Source organism: Eschrichtius robustus, chromosome 19, assembly GCF_028021215.1.
Source record: "Eschrichtius robustus isolate mEscRob2 chromosome 19, mEscRob2.pri, whole genome shotgun sequence".
Lineage (NCBI taxonomy): Eukaryota > Metazoa > Chordata > Mammalia > Artiodactyla > Eschrichtiidae > Eschrichtius > Eschrichtius robustus.
In genome coordinates this window covers 62,382,649-62,400,917 of record NC_090842.1, presented here as the reverse complement: position 1 = coordinate 62,400,917, position 18,269 = coordinate 62,382,649, and the positions used below count along the sequence as shown (strand labels likewise).

The window sequence follows — 18,269 nt, the reverse complement described above, 5'->3', positions numbered from 1 at the left end:
ACACTAATGAACTGTACACTTGAAAATGGTTCAGATGGTAAATTGCATGTTGTACGTATTAGATCATGATTTTATAAAAAAGATCTTGAACGGTCGTTTTCCTCTCACGGCTCTACCCTTTAAAGTTATTGCAAGATGGGGTGGGGCGAGCCTCTCTAGCCTCGTCATTCAGTACATTTGCTGGCATCTACCTTGTGCCTAGTTCCCTTGTGTATTTGGTGACTTTGGATTATGAGCTCTTTCAAGACTTCCTCTATGATGTAGTTGAGCAGCATCTCTCCAGAGAAGCTTTGCTTTGCTTTGCTTTGCTTTGCTTTGGCCAGAAGCCCTAGAGCTATCAATAGCCCAATATCGATACTATTAATTTCTCATCTTGGGAGTGCCTCCGCCACTGAATTTGATTTTATACCCCTTCCATGTGAGACTGGTCTGGTGGTGACACAGCTTTCAATAGAGAACCACGTTTCTTCCATTGAGACCCCAAATGGAAACAGGAAAATCTCCTTGAAGTTTTCTTAGTGTAGTTTGGTGGATTTTTTAAAAAAAATTGTGATGGGAGTTCCCTGGTGGCCTAGTGGTTAGGATTCCAGGCTTTCACTGCCATGGCCCAGGTTCAGTCCCTGGTTGGGGAACTGAGAACCCACAAGCTGTGCAGTATGGCAAAAAAAAAAAAAAATTGTGACGACATACACATAATGTAAAGGTCCATTTTAACTACTTACAAGTGGCATTAAGTACATTCACACTGTTATGCAACCACCCCCATCATCCATCTCCAGAACTTTTTCATCACCTCACTCTGGAACTCTGTACCCATGAAACAACAACTCCCCATTCCCCCCTTCCCCTGGCCACCACCATTCTACTTCCTGTTTCTATGAATTTGCCTATTCTAGGTACCTCTTATCAGTGGAATCAAACAGTATCTATCCTCGTGTGTCTGGCTTCTTTCATTTAGCAAAATGTTTTCAAGATACATCCATGTTAACATGCTTCAGAATTTCCTTCCTTTTCAAGGTTGAATAACATTCCACTGTATGTGGGTTGGTGGGATTTCAAACACCAGGTTTTCATTGAAGTTGTGGCCCTTTAAGCTTCGCCTTGAAAATGTGTCCCTATCACAGAATCAGCAGATTCCAGGAAGCTGCGTGGTGATTCACACTTTCCACTTGGAGTTTCACTTATTCCTTATGTTTTTTTTCCCCTTCTGTCTCCTCCTTTTCTCTCACCTTTGCTTTCACCGTCTTTCCTTTCCTTTTCTTCCTTCCTTTCTTCCTTCCTTCCTTCCTCCCTCCCTCCCCCTTTCTTTCTTTCTCTTTTTCTTTCTTTCTCTTTCTTTCTTTCTTTCTCTTTCTTTCTTTCTTTCTTTCTTCTTTCTCTCTTCCTTCCTTTTCTTTCTCCCTTTCTTTCTTTCTCTTTCTTTTCTCTCTTTCTTTCTTTTTTCTCTCTCTTCCTTCTTTCTTTCTTTTTTCTTTTCTCATTCTTTTTCTCCCTCTCTTCCTTCCTTCCTTCCTTTCTTTTCTCTCTCTCTTTCTTTCTTTCTCCCTTCCTTCTTTCTTTCTTTTTTCTTTTCTCTTTCTCCCTTCCTTCCTTCCCTCCTTTCAATCTTTCTTTCTTTCTTTCATGGGTGGGATGGGGAGAGGACCTGGAGATTTCTCTTTCTTCTTAGAAGCTCATCGATGCATTTTGAAGGATGTTTGGAAAGAGGCAAGATAGCAATAGGGGCTGTAGCATGGATTTCTTTGGGGTAGGAGTAACTTTTACCTGATATAATTTTGAACTTATGGAAAGTTTCAAGACTCATACAAAGAGCAAGATAGGTGCAGGGGATTAAGGGGTACAAACTACTATGTATACAATAAATAAGCTATAAGGATATATTGTATAACACAGGGAATACAGCCAATATTTTATAATGATAAATGACTATGGTGTACACCTGAAACTTATATAATTTGTACATCAACTATACCTCAATTTAAAAAAAGACTTGTAGGGATTTCCCTGGTGGCGCAGTGGTTAAGAATCTGCCTGCCAATGCAGGGGACATGGATTCGATCCCTGGTCCGGGAAGATCCCACATGCCGCGGAGCAACTAAGCCCGTGTGCCACAACTACTGAAGCCCGTGCGCCTAGAGCCGGTGCTCCGCAACAAGAGAAGCCACCACAATGAGAAGCCCATGCACCGCAACGAAGAGTAGCCCCCGCTCGCTGCAACAAGAGGAAGCCCGCGTGCAGCAACGAAGACCCAACGCAGCCAAAAATAAAAATAAATAAATAAATTTATTTTAAAAAAATGATTTGTACAAAGAACTCCATATATCCTTAACTAGGCTCCCCGATTATCGCTATTCCCACTCCCTTTTGCTTTCTCATTCACCCTCTATGTCTATATATTATTATGTATTTACCTTTCCAGAAATATTTGAGAAAGCATTGGCGATACCATGCCCCTTTGTCCCGAAATACTTCAGTGTGTATTTGCTAAGAACAAGGACATTCTGTTTAATAACCGCAGTACAGAGATCAAACCCAGAAAATTTTAACATGAATAAATGACTATCTAAAGTTCAGAACTCATTCAAATTTCATCAAGTGTCTTGTTAATATCCAGGATATCACCTGGATTACTCAACGCACTGCATTTCCTTCTGCTGACTCTGGTCTCTGTTCGTACACATAGTTCCCCTATCTTTTTCTTGACCTTGACATTTTCCAAGAGTCGAGGCCAATTGTTTTGCAGATGGTCGTCGACTGGAATTTGTTTGATGTTTACTCTTGATTAGATTCAGTTTAGGCAGCAGAGTTTCTTAATCTTCCCAAATTCCGCCCCCCCACCCCCCCCCCCCCCCCCCCCCCCCCCCGCCCAGAGCCAGTAGGATAGCAGAAGCTCACAAACAACGCTTTACAAAACCAGCCGACAATGGAGCCCCATGAATCCTGAAATATGAGTGGGTGAGGCCAAACCAGTGCCAGTACAGGAAGAAAAGGAAACGAGCAAAAGTGCTATGAAGATTGGAAACTTCCCACCAGTCCTCACCTCTAGAGGAGAGGTTGCCCTCATAGCTGAGGACTTGGTGAGACAATCTGAGAACAACAGCAGCAAATGGTGTGTGTGTGTGCGTGTATTGGTTGGGGGGGGACTTCCCTTGTGGTCCAGTGGTTAAGAATCCGTCTTGCAACACAGGGCACGCTGGTTCGATCCCTGGTTGGGGAACTAAGATCCCACATGCCTTGAGGCAACTAAGCCCAGGCACCGCAACTACTGAGCCCGCAACTACTGAGCCCATGCGCTCTGGAGCTCGCACGACACAACTAGAGAGAGAAGCCTGCACGCCGCAACAAAGAGCCCACGCACCGCAATGAAAGATTCCCATATGCCGCAACTGAGACCCAAAGCAGCCAAAAATAATAATAATAATAATAAATAAGTATTTTAAAAATTGTGCGTGTGTTTGTGTGTGTGAAGTTTCACAGGCTCCAATTAGTCGCTGGGTTGTGCTGGGGTGGTCTGTGTCCTCAGAGATCTCAGAATTACGCAACAGAATCTCTCTTTTGGAAGAACAAAACTCCATACTTAAAAAAAATTATTATTGAAATCTATTGACAGATAACATTGTATAAATTTAAGGTATACAACATGTTAATTTGATACATTTATATATTGTAATATGATTGCTATTGTAGTGATAATTAGCATCTATCACGTTACAGAATTATCCTTTCTTTTTAGTGGTTGGACAAAGCTCTATTCTTGTGAAAACTAATGGAAGCAAAACCCAGATTGATTTTGGCAGGAACTCTGGGGGTAAAGGAGAGAAAAGGTTCAGGTACCGGGAGGGAAGTAAACAGAGGAGGTATATCTCTCTCTGAAATATCGGCGATGTGGCTATGCTGAGAGGTTGTATTTTTTCATACTGTATGGAAACAGCAGAGAGTGAACTATCAGAATGATGAGGCTAGGAAAGCTATCCTGGCCACCCTACTCCCTACCGAACAAATTCCTCAATTACTTACATGTGAGCAAGAGAAGATGGATTGTGGCAACTGCATATAGAGACGTATACTGAGTTAAATAGCATCCCCTGGAAATGCATGTCCCCTGGAACCAGTGAATGTGGCCGTATTTGGAAACAGGGTCTTTATCAAGTTAATATGAGGTCACACTGGGTTAGAGTGGTACCCTCGTAAGAAGAAACAGACACTCGGGGAGAAGGCCATGTGAAGATGGAGGCAGAGATAGGAGTGATGCGTCTACAAGCCGAGGGATGCCAAGGATTGTCAGCAACCACCAGAAGCTGGGAAGAAGCAAGGAAGGATCTTCCCCTAGAGCCTTTAGAGAGGGCATTGCCCTGTTGACACCTTGATTTCAGACTTCTAGCCTCCAGAACCGTGAGAGAACAAACTTCTGTTATTTTCAGCCCTGTAGTTTGTGGTACTTTCTTACCGCAGCCCTAGGAAACGAATAAATCCTCATTCCATTCTCCCACCAGTTGGTGGCAGCCACTAATCTGATTTCTGTCCCTATGAATTAGCCTTTCTCCCAGAATTTTGGATGCAATAGGTCTGGGCTCCAGAACGTGCATTTCTAACAAGTTCCCGGGTGATGCTAATGCAGCTGGTTTGGGGCCACGCTTTGAGAAGAGCCACTCTACAGCATCTCAAGTTTAGACCACTTGGGGTGCAGGTTCCAGCCAACGAAAGAGCAAACTAGGGCCACCCCCCAGCCCCTAGAGCTCACCCTGGAATCTGGAATCTCTGTCAATCAATTCATCTACCGGCTCCCCTTCCCAGACTGGCTGCCCACTTTGCTGTCAATTTCAAGGCGGGGAAGATCTTGCAATTCTTTTGGTGTGTGTCATAGTTCCTCACTGATCACACTTTGTACCTCACCCAGTGGAGGCTGCCAGGGGTCAAGTCTAGAAGCATTTGGAGATGAGGGGGTGGGTCCTGAGGAAGATCAGCGGTCCTGTGTCAGGCAGCAACCTCAGAGGATGGTCTTTGGACAAGGGGACACTACCTGCTTCTACCAGAAAGGAGGCACTACACAGTTGGGAAAGGAGGCACTACACAGAGTGACAGGTGCTTGTTTGAACACATTTTGCAGGTTCCCTGTCTGATTTCCCCTTTCTGGGTCCCCGCCCCCTTGTGGCGTTTCAGATTCTGTCTCCAGTGAGAACTCTCCCTTGACTGAGCCAGTCTGGTTCCATCAGAGTGGGAAACTGTATTTTCTACAAGACACAGACCTTCATTTTCTCCAGGCATTGAATCCCTCCCATGACCTTCTGGGACCCGCACTTATATTCCTTTTGACTGAGATGTTCCTCTCACTTGGACCTTGGAATTTAGATCAAGGGCTTGAGACCACAACTCCTGTGAGGCTGCAGTGGTCAGTCAGACACCTGGGGTCCAGCCAAAGTTGACCCATCCCTGTGAAATGTAGTCTAAATCTTTGACTTCAATTCTTTCCTAACCAGGAAATAATTTGAAGAGCAATATGGAAATCTAAGTTGTGGAAAGGGAGGAAGATGGGCAACGTGCTCACTGAGATTGGATTCTGTGACAGTCCTTACACTCCAAAGTCCATAAGCACCTGGATGGAAGCGTTCAGATTCTCAGGTCCTTTTCCTGAGACCCAGGACTCCCAATCTTCAGCCCCTCCTCTCTCAGACCAGGGTGCCCAGGTTCTTATTCCCCTGTTCTCCAGGATCCAGGTGTCCAGCCCACTGATCCCTCAGGACCCAAGAGTGTGTTCCTAGAACCAACTACACCCCCAGAATCCAAGAGTTCTTGCCCCAGCCCTGAGGACCAAGAAGTCTTTCCATTCCTAGTGCTAAATGAACCCAGAAAACTACATCTCCCATGAGGCTGTGGGTCTGCTGTGTCATTTTTTTTTAATGTCCCCCGTTATTGAGCTACCTCAGAGAAATAGTTCCACAACACTAACACGAGGTTGGGGACAGGGGGAGGGGGAGAGGGAGAATAACAAGTCCTGTCCTGTCAAAGGGCAGGGATAGTCCAGAGTCCCTGGGAACGCCTTAGTGGAGCAGAAATCTGAGGGCTGGCCAGGGGAGGGGGGCAGAAAGGCTGGGACCTTCCCACAGCCTTGCGGCAATGGGCGGGGCAAGGGGAGACCAGGAAGCTGACCCCATTTCCTCCCTCAAACACATGTGCTCACTCTGATCCTCCTCTCAGACTCTTTATTATTTCAAGTAAGAAAAATAAGAAAATAAATAAGATAAATAATACAATAAATAAAGAGGAGACTCAGTAATAAACAGCCTGTGGCTTCAGGAAGTGTAGCTGGGGCTTCGGCCATGTGAAGGTCCCACCATGCTCAGGGGGTCCGAGGAACCCACGTCGGGAGGCTCGGGGGCCAAGATCCCTGGAGGCTCCAGGGGTGCCGGGAGGAAGCCTGGCAGCGGCAGGAAGCGAGCAGGTCCCCGGGGGGCCAGGTCCCAGTTGGAGGAGCGGTGCGGGGGCAGGCGGAGTGGAAGGCCAAGAGCCTCAGACTGGTAAACGTTGTATCCATCCTCGAGAAGCAGCTCCCGGAAGCTGCAGGCCTGGGGGTCGAAGTGGAGCTGAGGGGATGAGAACGAAGATCAGAGACGTGGGATTCCTCTACACCTTCCTCCTGCAGGAACCCCAGCTCCATCCTCTCTCAGACTCAGGGGTGCAGGCCCCCAGCTCTCTCTCCTTTCAGACCACAGAGTCCTGTCCTCCAATAGGATGTGGGAGTCCCGGGACTCCTGGGGAGCCGGGGGACCCACTCCTCCCTCAGATGCAGAGGCCAGGTTCCCAGCCCCTTCCTCAAAACCACAGAAGCAGGCTCTTCCTTTACCCCTAGGCAGTCCCGCCAGGCCCACCTCCTTGCCCTCACTTCACAGAGAAGAATATTGCAGCCCAGGGATCAGTGGAGGCTCTCTAAGTCCTGGCAGGGGCATCTGGCTAGCACCCAAGGTCACGTTCACTTTACAGGCCATCGATTCCCAGAGTGACCCTGCACCCAGCATGAGTCAGGCCTGTAGGAGCCTGTGTGGTCAGCATGGGTTACGAGTCACAAGACTCGGTCTCCCAGGTCATTCTGTCATTCATAGGCTTTGTGACTTGGGGCCGGTGGAGGCCCTGCCTGAGCCTCAGTTTCCTCTTCTTGTGAACATGGATGACAACAGCTGCCCCCTCCAGGGATTGTGGCGAGGTTGGGGCATGCAGAGAGCATCGAGCCAAGCCTGGCCAAGGTCAAAGGTGCAAAACGTGGTCCCCCAGACTGTGAGGATGGGGAGAGGAAGGGTGGAGCGCATGGACAGGGGTCCTGGGAACTCACCGATCCATACAGCCTCCCCTCTGGCCCCTGGCACAGGAACCTGGATGTTTTAACTCCCAAGATTTGAATGACCCCTGGCTTTAGGGCTTTCAGCTCCAGAAGACCTGAGAGGAGAAAGTGATCAGGGACTCAGAAGGCCTTTGCCCATCCCTCTCCTCCCTCAGACCCAGGAGGCCAGGCCCCAATTCTCTCCGCCCTCAGGACCAGGCCCTACCCCTACACTCACTTTCGGGGCTCTGGCGGGCCGTCCCCACCACTGTGCCATCAGCCCTGATCTCCAGGTGGGCCTCCGTCTCCTGGGCGTCATCCGTGTAGAGGTATCGCTGGCGGACTTGGCCCCCAAATTGGAGGAGGGGGCTGGAGTCAGGAATGGGATGTGCCTGGCACGCTCCCAGCAGGACAGCTAGCACAGGGACCCACAGTCCCAGGTGCTCAAATTTGGCCTTGTCCCAGCCCATCAATGGTTCACGTCCTCAAGTGAGGTATGGGGTCTGGGCTTTGAAGACCTGAATGGTCTAGATTCTGTTTCAGAGCCTGGTTGTCGGGGAGAGCAGATTCACGATGGCTTCTCTGGTAGCTGAAATGCCTGGGTCCTCTTGCACCTGGATTCACAGCTGACAGGACACCCAGATCGCTTGGGAAGAATGCAGATGCTCCAGAATTTATACCCAGACAGAGCCGCCCAATCACCTTCCCGACGCTTGACCCTTGATATTTGACCTACATGGCAGATGCTAGAATTCCACGGTGGCCAGGTCAGCCTGAATGGATGATGCAATCGGGGGTCCTTCCAGCTGGGGCCCTGGGCTCCTGGGTCTGAGGAATCAGGGGGATAGAAATGTGATGAACTGGGACCTGAGTGAAAGGGGCTGGGGGCCCAGACCGTTTGGTTTGAGGGAGGAGGGAGCTGGGGGCCTGGACTCCTGAGTTAGAGCAGGAAGCGGGGCTGGGATCCGCCTCTCTGCCTGACTGATGCAGATTGTGTCCCACAACTGGCATTTCTGCATCTCACCTGACTTTCTGGGTTTCTGGGGGTTCCCTGAACACTGAGGTTCCCTGATCATCAGGAAAGCAGCAAGTGCCACATGATCAAAGCGTCCTCCTCAAGGACACGGGAGTCCTGGTGTGGAAGCTTCAGACCACCCTCCTCACCAACCCCAGCCCAGGCACTCATACACCAAAATCCCAGCCTCCTCCTCCTGGACCCTGATGCAATCCTGATGTTTCTTTCACCAGAGAAGCTAACCAAGATCAGACCGGTGCCCTCAAAATAGCCTGGGGAAGTGGGGGGAGGGTGAGAATCTTTGACTCAGAGTTGACAACTGACAGGCTCAGGAGGGAGAAATTAGACCCAAGGTCCCAAAGGGAATGAGGGGTTGAGCAATTTCCTGGAACCTAAGCGTGCAAGAGTCTGAACACCAGATCTGAAGGAGGCGGGTGACTGGAGGCCCGGACTTCTCATTCTGAGGAGGGGGCTGGGGGCTGGGAATCCTGCGTCTGGAGAAATTATGATCAGATCTCTAGAGAGTCAAGTCCAATTCCCGGGCCTTTGCTTTCTTGAATGGTAATTGTCAGACCGCTCGGGCCAGGCTGGGGGTTGGTGGGGAGAAGCCTCGGGTCGAGGGAAACCGCCTCAGGTCTGCAGGAGAGGGAGGCTTTTGCTACTAGCCGGCTCTGCCTCGGCCTCTGTGGAAGAGAGTTTCCCTTCCACTTCTGCTTTCTCCGTAGGGCGGGACGTTCCCTTCTGGAAAGCAGCAGTCAGGTGCCGGACGCTAGGATTCCCTCAGAAGGAGAGACTGGGAGCCGGGACTCTCGAGTTTGCGGGTGGATGGGGCGGACGGGGGATCGGCGGCCCCTGGTGGGCGCGGGGACACTTTCCCGCCAGAGGCTCTCACGCCGGGACTCAGAGCCGGAGGAGGCTTTGCACCCGCCCATGGAGAAGCCAGGTTAATAGGTTCTGCATCCCCGCGGGAGGACGCGACAGGGGGCGGAAGCCGCTGGGGCGTGGCCGGACTCGGCGCATCCAGGTACACTGGGCGGATGGAGAACCTAGAAACTGGAGGGGAAGAGGTCGAAGCGCCGGGTCCAGCGTTGCAGCTGGGCGCTAGATCTCCGTGTCCACGGAAGGATGGGCTGCTAGGAGGCCAGGTGGGCTGCCCCGGTCTGGCCGATGTCAGGCAGGAGGGGGGCTGGGGCGCGGGTCTCCTGGTCCTGGGAGGGCACAGGGCGGGGGCTGCTGCCCTAGACCGGGGAGCTGGGGCTCGGCGCCAGGGAAGGGGCGGGGCTCCGCCTCCGAGCTACCTGCCGGCCGGGGAGGGGCGGAGGCTGTGATCCTCCGGACCGCGTCCCCGCTCTTACCTCCCCTTCCCGAGCCCTCGCAGCCAGTCGGGGGAGGCGGCGTGGAGGGGGAGGGCTGTCGGGCCTGGGAACCTGGAGTCCAGGGTTCCGGGGGCCGCCGGATGTGGGCTGCACTTGGGGCCGGAACGCTCCGTTCACGCCAAGCTGACTGTGGAGCTCAGGTAAGTGAGAAATGCAGATGCCTCGGACCCAGGAATCGGGGCTTCAGTCCCAGGAGGCGCTCCCCCAACCTCTAACCCCCTATGACCCCCAGGAGTCTCCTCCACCCCGACCCCCAACTCCTGCTCCTCCAGGAAACAAGATCCCCCATCCAGGCCTGGACCTCCAGCCTCTCATGTTCTACTTGGCCTGTTGCTTCCTGCCACCTCCGTGGTGCACTCCGCCCGTCACACACAGGTTCACTGAGAAAGGAGTTGGGGCAATGCTGTCCAACGTCAGTGGGCCTTGCTGCCTGGGAGAGTGAAATTCCAAGATGTGAGGACAAGGTGGTGGGTCCTGGACCACTGCTATTTTGGAAACCACTAATTTTCACCATCTTCCATCTGGTGAAATTCCAAGCCCTTAACTTCTCCTAATTCAGATCCAGGAGCCCTGATCCCCTTTTCCCTCAGACCCAGGTGTCCAAACCCAGAGTTTCCTCATTCTCTCAGGCCTCTCCTCCTTGACATTCATTCTCAAGCTTTGAGTATCTCGTAATTCACTTTTCTTCCCTTGCAGCCATGTGGGCACCCAGGCTCCGTCACCTCTGTCTGACCTTCCTGCTAGCCTGTGTTTTTGCCTCAGTCTTCTTCCTCCATATCCACCAAGACCTCTTTCACAATGGCTTAGGCCTGTCTGCCCTATGTCCCGACCGTAACCCAGTGACATCCCCTGTGGCCATCATCTGCCTGTCGGACACACCCATAAACCCCAAGGCCTCTTTTTCCTGTCCCAAGCATCCTGCTTCCCTCTCAGGAACCTGGACTATCTACCCAAATGGCCGGCTTGGGAACCAGATGGGGCAGTACGCCACGCTGCTGGCCCTGGCCCAGCTCAACGGCCGCCAGGCCTTCATCCAGCCTGCCATGCACGCCACCCTGGCCCCCGTGTTCCGCATCACCCTGCCCGTGCTGGCGCCTGAGGTGAACAGCCGCACGCCTTGGCGGGAGCTGGAGCTTCACGACTGGATGTCGGAGGAGTACGCCCAATTGAAGGAGCCCTGGCTGAGGCTCACCGGTTTCCCCTGCTCCTGGACTTTCTTCCATCATCTCCGGGAACAGATCCGCAGCGAGTTCACCCTGCACGACCACCTTCGGCGAGAGGCCCAGAGTTTACTGAGTCAGTTCCGGCTCAGCCGCACGGGGGACCGCCCGAGCACCTTCGTGGGTGTCCACGTGCGCCGTGGGGACTACCTGCAGGTGATGCCCTATCAATGGAAGGGTGTAGTGGGTGATCGCGCTTACCTCCAGCAGGCTATGGACTGGTTCCGGGCCCGGCATGAAGCCCCGATCTTTGTGGTCACCAGCAACGGCATGGAGTGGTGCCGGGAAAACATCGACACCTCCCGGGGGGATGTGATCTTCGCTGGCGATGGGCAAGAGCGTACCCCCGGCAAGGACTTCGCACTGCTCACACAATGCAACCACACCATCATGACCATTGGCACCTTCGGCTTCTGGGCCGCCTACCTGGCTGGTGGAAACACCGTCTACCTGGCCAACTTCACCCTGCCTAACTCCAACTTCCTAAATATCTTTAAACCCGAGGCCGCCTTCCTGCCTGAGTGGGTGGGCATTAATGCAGACTTGACTCCGCTCCAGATGTTGGCTGAGCATTGAGCAGCAAGGAGACTTTCTGAAATAGTCTGATGAACCTAGGGCCAGTGTTATGTATCTCTGGAAGCCCAGCAGCTTCTGGAGAAGCTGGTGGTCCTGCAGCTGGTGGACACCCATTTCTAGAGTGATTCTAGTTGGCTAGACTTGGAGAAAAAGGGGGGCTGGCTTTCTGCAACTGCCAGAACATTCTAGAATCAATGGAAGATCTTTTCATGATGGCTGGCAATGTCTGCAGAAGCTCATGACAGTTCTAGAATGCACAGTGCCCACCTGTTCTTCCCAGCCCATATCCAGAGTACTTCTAGATCACTGCCCCACCAGGAACAGGGAACTCCCTGTTCCAGCATTGACCATCCTGGTCTTTTTGAGAAGAGATATTTCTCTTCCTTGGGTCATCAGGACAGAAGGAACTCATGGGTGTGCTACAGCAAGCACTCACCAACTCCCCTTCTGTGTTTCTGGAATGATTCTAGAGGAGGGATTTTTTCTGGAGAGGATCAGCTCTAATGCCTGTAAAGAACCCTGTGGGGACCTTCCAGAGGGGTTGGGATTCTGGAATTCCAGATTACCTCGGCAAAGAAACTAACAAAGGTAAAACCAGCAGCCCAACACCTCACCACTGCTAGAAAGGTTGATGGATGACAAACTCTCTGTAGCTGGGGCAGTTTGTGTGAAAAGTGGAACTTTACCCAACATTTCAGCCCCTGAAAAACCACAGATATGGTAAAACATGGGAGGGGTGGGGGAAGGGATGCTGCTGAATGCTGCAGCTTAAGGAGCAAGGCTCTGCAGAGATCTAGGGACACCTTTTTTTTTTTTAAGCTCAAAACTACCAAAGGTAGACATGCAAATCTTGGCTCCAAGTTCATGTTGCTTTACCCAATTAAGGAAGTTTCCTCCTCTGCAGCTGGGCTGCTGGGCTGCTGGGGAGTGATGGTGTAACAGGGAAGAACAAAATCTGATTCCATGTTGGATCTGTTTCTTTTATGTTAACTTTTGCTTTCCCTTGCTTTTGTTACTATAATCACTAAAAGGATGCTATCTATAGCTATAAGCATACATAATGGTCTGCATGGGGAACCCTGCCCCTCTGCCTGAATGTTAAACCAAAGTGCCTTTGTTCAGCTCACAGGGAAACATCCTGCCCACCCACCCATGAAGGACTGCAAGAAAGAAGAAATTAACACACCCCCTCCCCGATGCTGGCCAAGCCAGGAGATGTTTTGCAAGACTTATGGCGTTTTTACTTTACTTCCTCACCTCCTCCCCCTCTCTGTTCTATAAAAGAAACTAGCATCCAGGCCCCATAAGACGGTACTCTAGGACACTAGTCTGACCTCTTCTCTAACACCTGGCTTTCTGAATAAAGTCACTGTTCCTTGCCTCAACACCTCATCTCCCAATTTATTGGCCTGTCATGCAGCGAGCTTGGACTCGGTAACAGTGGGGTTGATTTACTGAAAGTCAGCTGGCGTAAGGGTGCCCTCTGGGCTTGCAGAAAGCTGCGGGTATTGTGCCCCTGGCCAACCACTCTCTGCCCCTGAATTCACAGAGCCTCTAAATCTGGCTTTGGGTAAGTCAGGGATGAAAGAATCAGAAGGTATGCAGACCCAAGACTGGTCTCCAACCCTGGTAGGAGCACAGGGTCTGGCCAAAGAGGATGGGATTCTTGACTCAGATTTCAGGATTCCCTTGAGGCTTTCTGAAGGAAGCGAAGGTAGACACTTTAATTACAGAGTTGTCTGAGAATTTAAGCCCTTTTCTAGTCTTCTCAGGGAGTTTTGGGGGACCATTCCCTACTCAGCTGCCATAGGTGGGAGAGAGGGAGGTATGAATTAAAAATCCTCATCACCAACCCGTCTCTGCAGGTTTTTTGGAGTCTCGTGTGCATGAGGGTGTGTGTAAGTGAGTAGGAGTAAAGGTGTGGAGCTTCCGGGGACTCTCACTTCTCATGTCTTGGGATACTGTTCCTGCTCTCTTGTTACTGCACTTGTGTGAGTTATGGTCTCAGAGACCCAATTCCTTTCCCGGACTCTCAGCACTGGCCTCCAGACCTCTCTTTCCCCTGGGACCTCAGCATACAGCCCGAGGCTGGAGAAAGAAGGTGGAGGGGTAGATGAGGGAGTGAGCAAAGATTATAGTTTAAAAAAAAAATTTTTTTTGGCCGCGCTGCTTGGCATGCGGTATCTTAGTTCCCCCACCAGGGATCAAACTCGAGTCCCCTGCAGTGGAAGCGCAGTCTTAACTGATGGACCGCCAGTGAAGTCCCAATATTATAATTATTGAACTACATTTCCCATAAAGCTATGAGGTTGTCTGCAGTAATCGGCTATGGAGAGACCCCAGGGCCTTCTGGGAGTCGTAGTCCTAGGGCTAGAAAGGACCACTTCCCACGTTTTCGTGGCTCGAGGACAGTGTTTCCCGAGGGCCGTGGTCAGCTAGCCAAAAGCCTGGGTCCTGGGGCCCAGAGAGAGGCGGAGATTGAAGGCTAGAAGCCCTTTCCTTAGCTTGGAAACCAGAGCCCACAGGGTAAGTCCCCTTCGGTAGACGCTGGGAAAGTTCTAGTCTGAAAAGGGGGCTGTGACATCATGGAGCTATGGGCGGGGCCTCCCTTTGTTGCGGTCCAATCAGACTAAGAGTTGGGCTTCTGGGCGGGGCCAAGGAAACCTCAGGGAATATCTCCTGGGAATTTGGGGCCCAGCCGTGGGTAGCCGGAAGGCAGAGGCTTGGGAGTTCCTATTAGTAAGGGGCGAACCGTGGCTGTGACCTCCAATTAAAAACTGTCTATACCACGCAACCAACCTTACCCTCCCTCCCACCCACCCCCCCGCCAAAATCCTTAATTTTAGTCGTGGGAAAAAGAATGGAAGGAGTGGCCTGTTCGTCCTCTCTGAAAGCCCTCAGAACCTGGACTCTTCAGCGAGCCCTAGTGTTGGAAGGTACAACAGTCAGGAGTCAAGGTCGGGCTGCGGCTGTTTAGAGTGATTCGGGACTCCTCGGTTTTCTAATGAGAAGTGTGCGCCCTGCAAAATTGGGGCTCCATTAGTCTCGGAGAAGGGTTTCTCTCCGTTTAGCGTTCACCTTCTCGGTTTGGGGTAAGAGGAGCCTCCCTGGAGTTCGGCGCGAGCTGCGCGCTCTGGCCGCAATGGGGCCGCGGCGGCTTCCCCTCCTGGTGGCGGCTCTGGCCGGCTGCCTGCTTCCTGCTCGGGGCTGTGTCATGTGTGATCCAAAGGTCGTGGAGGCGCTAAACTCCTTGGAGACGGATTACCTGCCTGGCCACCTGGAGGCCAAGCATCACAAAAACGTGATGAAAAGGGTAAAGCAGGCAGTGGAAGCTTTCAAGGACCTGCCGATTGACGAGGATTCCTATATGGGGGTCGTCGGTGAGGACGGAGTGCGACTCCTGGGTCCTGGGAAAGGAGGGGTCTGGGGCTAGGATTGCTGGGAGGTGCTGGGGAGAAAGGGCTGGAGGTACAGTCTCCTGGGTTCGGGAATGGAGAAGGCTGGGATGCAGATTCTGGGGTTCCCCAGGGCTGGCAAATACTGTTCTCCCTACCTTTTATCCTGCAATTTTATTCAATATGTAATAAAATAAGACTACAACTCCCAGAAGGCAACGGCGTGGGTTAATCCCTTTACCAGGCCAATCCTTGCCCATTGGCCCCATGGGTGCTGTAGTTTCTAAGACTAGGTGAGCCAATGAGACAGCAATGCTTGGAATCTGGGGTTTATCTCCCCCCACAGATGAGGCCACACTGGAGAAGGCAGCTTGGAGTTTGCTGAAGGATCTGAAACGCATCATGGACAGTGATGTAAAAGGTAAATGCACAGAGGGGGCAGGAGAGAGCTTCCAGAAACTCTCAGGGAAGTGATTGCTGGTGACACCTGGTCTGGTGGTCAGGTACTGGACTCTGGAACCAGACTGCCTAGGTTCAAATTCTGGCTCTGCCGGTTTCCTAGCTGTGTGGCGTTGAGCGCTTTGTCACCTCTAAAATGGAAACCATAACAGAGCCTTCATCCCAGTTGTTGCTTAGCCCAGTGGCCAGCATTATGTTAAGTGGTCATTACATTTTATTGTCCTTCCCTGAGAAGACCCAAAAGCCAGGCTCTGCAGACAGAGGCCAACTTCCTGTACCTCACATCTGGGAGGAGCAGGAGGGTGGGGGTGGGGACTACTCTGAGTCATCCTGCTTCTTCCCAGGTGAGCTCTTCGTGAAGGAGCTGTTCTGGATGTTGCGCCTGGCAAAGGATAACTTTGCCAGCTACGCTGCTCAGTTTCAAAAAGCGGGTGAGAGAAGATGGGAGTCCGGCATCCCAGCCTTCTCTTTTCACAGTCCAGGAGTCCCGGACCCCAGCCTTCTGCTTCTCCGAGTCCCATCCATCAGCTCTCCCAACCCCTTCCTCCCTCAGACCCAGGGGCCCAGACACCCAAGTCTTTCCTTCCTGGAACTCAAGAGCCCCAGCCCTAGCCTGTTCCTTCACCCCCTCTCTCATCCCCTTTAACTTAGAAATCTGACTTTTTTTTTTTTTTTTTTTTAATTCTTTCTACCGAGGCAGCTTTTTGTCCCAACAAATGTGGTGAGTCCGGATTGTGGGAACTGGTCCTCTATCCCTCATCCCTGCCCCGTGAATACCCAGCCTCCCTCTTTTGGGTCTGTGTGTTTTTTCATTCTCCGCGTGGAGGGGTTCCTGGGTCTCCCGTATTCCTTTTGCACCTCGGACTTCTTGGGAAGCGGGCATATACTTTTTGCACTCTTTACTGAGCTTGGTTAGACCGGCTTCCTACAGGGCTGTGTTCTAGCCCAGCCCCGCAGGCTGACCTCCTCAGGATTCGGCTCTTGAGCCCGCCCCAGCCCTTGGCCCTGCCCTCTCCTCTTAGCCCCGCCTCTTAGTGGGAGGACACAGCCTCGATCCTGCCCCTTCAGGTTTGATGTTGCAGCCTCTGATCTGGTGCAGTACCTGCCAGAAGCAGGTTCACTCTTGTCGAAAGTCCTCGAATTGCGGAGGTGAGAGAGCTGGGCCCAGCCAGAGGGGTTGGCGCAAGAGGGGCGGAGCCAGAGGAGAGATCAAGAGTCTAAAGAGGTCGGAGACTGGAGACAGCCAACAAGAAAAGGCGTGGGGGGAGACCAAGTGGAAGGGGGTTGGGAGAGGGCCCAGAACCGTGAAAGAGCATCCCACAGTAACCCCCTATCCCCAGAGCGCAAAGTCAAGGTCCATCAAATGGAAGATATGATCCTGGATTGTGAGCTCAACTGGCATAAAATCTCTCAAGGCCTGACGGATTACAGCTTTTACAGGGTGGGGCCCTCCGACTCCCGTTACCCTTGAACTCCAAGTCCATCAGGCTTGCATGAGCCCCCTGGCCCTTGTATCCACAGGCCTGCACCCATAATGCCCATGACCCATGACCTACCAAGTTTGGCTTCTTCTGATCCCCTGGGACCCCATGCCCTGACCAGTACATCCTGGACTCCCATCTCCCCACTGAAGCCCCATGATCTCCTCACCCCTGTACTCCCCAACCCCTGAATCCCCCAGGCCTCTGTGACCCCTTGAGCTTGGGTCTAGGTTTGGGGGAACCATTCTGAGACCTTGATGTCCAAGGGGAAGGAGCCCACCCTGACCAAGACCATGGTGCGTCCGAAGGATGCAGGCACCTATCGCTGCGAGCTGGGCTCCGTGCAATCCAGTCCAGCCACGATCATCTATTTTCATGTCACAGGTCAGTGCTGGGGAGTTGAGAGAAGTGGGATTCAGGGTCCTGGCGGGGGTGGGGTGGGGGGGGCGGCTTCAGGGGCGTGGCTTGTGGGGCATAACTTCCCATCGGGGTGTGGTTTCAGGCCATCAGGCCACGGGGGTATGGCTTCCTGCCCTGAGTGTGGCCTCTGGCCACTGGGCCAGGGCTCCCTTGTGGGTGTGTTTGGGCTTCACGCAGTTGGAGGCGTGATTATGTCCCGGAGGGCCTGGGTCCTGGGGCAAGTTACTGTGGGGAGAGTTGCCTTGGCCTTGGCGGGACCTTTGCGCCCTCCCAGGACTGCTCCTAACCGCTGTTCTATCAGTATTGCCCAAAAGAATCGTGGAGGAGATACCGTCACCAAACACTGAAACCGAGGATGAGGTGGCCCCAGGTGAGGTGACTTTGGATCGCCCCCAGACGGCCACAACCCTCCAGTCGCAGTCTCCGAAGCCAGAGAAAGTGCTGAGAAGCCGCCTGGTCGGGCCGCTGATCTGGGGCTTTGTCGTGCTGATAGCCAGCGTTGCAACCGCGTGAGCCGCCCACTGAAGAAGGCAGGACTTGGAGCGAGGGGCGGGGGCTTCCAACTACCTAATACAGAAGGGGGTCTCCAGCCAAGGAACGCTGAGAGCCGGACTTCCTTTGGGAGCGGGGCTTACCTAGGAGGGCGAAGCTTGGATAATTGCTAGAATAAGATCAAACATAGAGAGGCCGAGAGGGGTGTTCCTCCCTCATTAGGACCTAACCTGTTTCTGCTATTTGTACCCCAACCAGGATACTTTTCTCTCGGTCTGGGAAAGTGATCGATTTCATAAAGTCCTCCTGGTTCAGCACTGGCAATGGAGCTGCTCAGGACTCTGGGGTTTCAAAAGAAAAGACCAAAGAATCAAGGAGAAAATAAATATTTATCTGGTTGTCTAAGTATCTGACTCACTCCTCCGGACTGATTCTAACTTTTGGTTCCCCTAGGGAAGCCTGGGGATGGTCTTCTGTCTGAGGGAGGAGGGGCTGGGAACCTGGTCCTGTGGGTCCTGGAAGG

General features: G+C 52.3%; 3 protein-coding genes across 9 annotated transcripts; 2 read left to right on the top strand and 1 right to left on the bottom strand.

Annotated features, from left to right (window-relative positions):
- Positions 1–6,272: 6,272 nt before the first annotated feature.
- Positions 6,273–8,462, bottom strand: FGF21 (fibroblast growth factor 21). Its single transcript, XM_068528732.1, has 4 exons — positions 8,337–8,462; positions 7,551–8,140; positions 7,325–7,428; positions 6,273–6,581 (listed from the first exon to the last, which is right to left on the bottom strand). The coding sequence occupies exons 2-4, from the start codon at positions 7,780–7,782 to the stop codon at positions 6,291–6,293; spliced, it is 627 nt and encodes a 208-aa protein (XP_068384833.1). The 5' UTR covers positions 7,783–8,140; positions 8,337–8,462; the 3' UTR covers positions 6,273–6,290.
- Positions 8,463–8,669: 207 nt separating this feature from the next.
- FUT1 (fucosyltransferase 1 (H blood group)) lies at positions 8,670–12,884 on the top strand. 4 transcript variants are annotated; one of them, XM_068528249.1, is made up of 2 exons: positions 8,670–8,888; positions 10,400–12,884. In XM_068528249.1, exon 2 carries the CDS (start codon positions 10,402–10,404, stop codon positions 11,497–11,499), a length of 1,098 nt encoding a protein of 365 aa, XP_068384350.1. In that variant the 5' UTR covers positions 8,670–8,888; positions 10,400–10,401; the 3' UTR covers positions 11,500–12,884. The 4 variants fall into 4 exon arrangements, with proteins under 4 accessions (XP_068384350.1, XP_068384349.1, XP_068384351.1 ...); XM_068528248.1 differs by lacking the exon at positions 8,670–8,888 and adding an exon at positions 9,260–9,351; XM_068528250.1 differs by lacking the exon at positions 8,670–8,888 and adding an exon at positions 9,358–9,472.
- A 1,046-nt stretch (positions 12,885–13,930) lies between these two features.
- On the top strand, positions 13,931–18,189 carry IZUMO1 (izumo sperm-oocyte fusion 1). 4 transcript variants are annotated; one of them, XM_068528275.1, is made up of 10 exons: positions 13,931–14,025; positions 14,346–14,879; positions 15,241–15,315; positions 15,698–15,784; positions 16,054–16,074; positions 16,422–16,502; positions 16,694–16,794; positions 17,065–17,218; positions 17,556–17,784; positions 18,005–18,189. In XM_068528275.1, exons 2-9 carry the CDS (start codon positions 14,642–14,644, stop codon positions 17,765–17,767), a joined length of 969 nt encoding a protein of 322 aa, XP_068384376.1. In that variant the 5' UTR covers positions 13,931–14,025; positions 14,346–14,641; the 3' UTR covers positions 17,768–17,784; positions 18,005–18,189. The 4 variants fall into 4 exon arrangements, with proteins under 4 accessions (XP_068384376.1, XP_068384374.1, XP_068384373.1 ...); XM_068528273.1 differs by having other exon boundaries at positions 17,101–17,218; positions 17,556–17,763; positions 18,005–18,131; XM_068528272.1 differs by having other exon boundaries at positions 17,556–17,763; positions 18,005–18,131.
- The last annotated feature ends 80 nt before the right edge of the window (positions 18,190–18,269 follow it).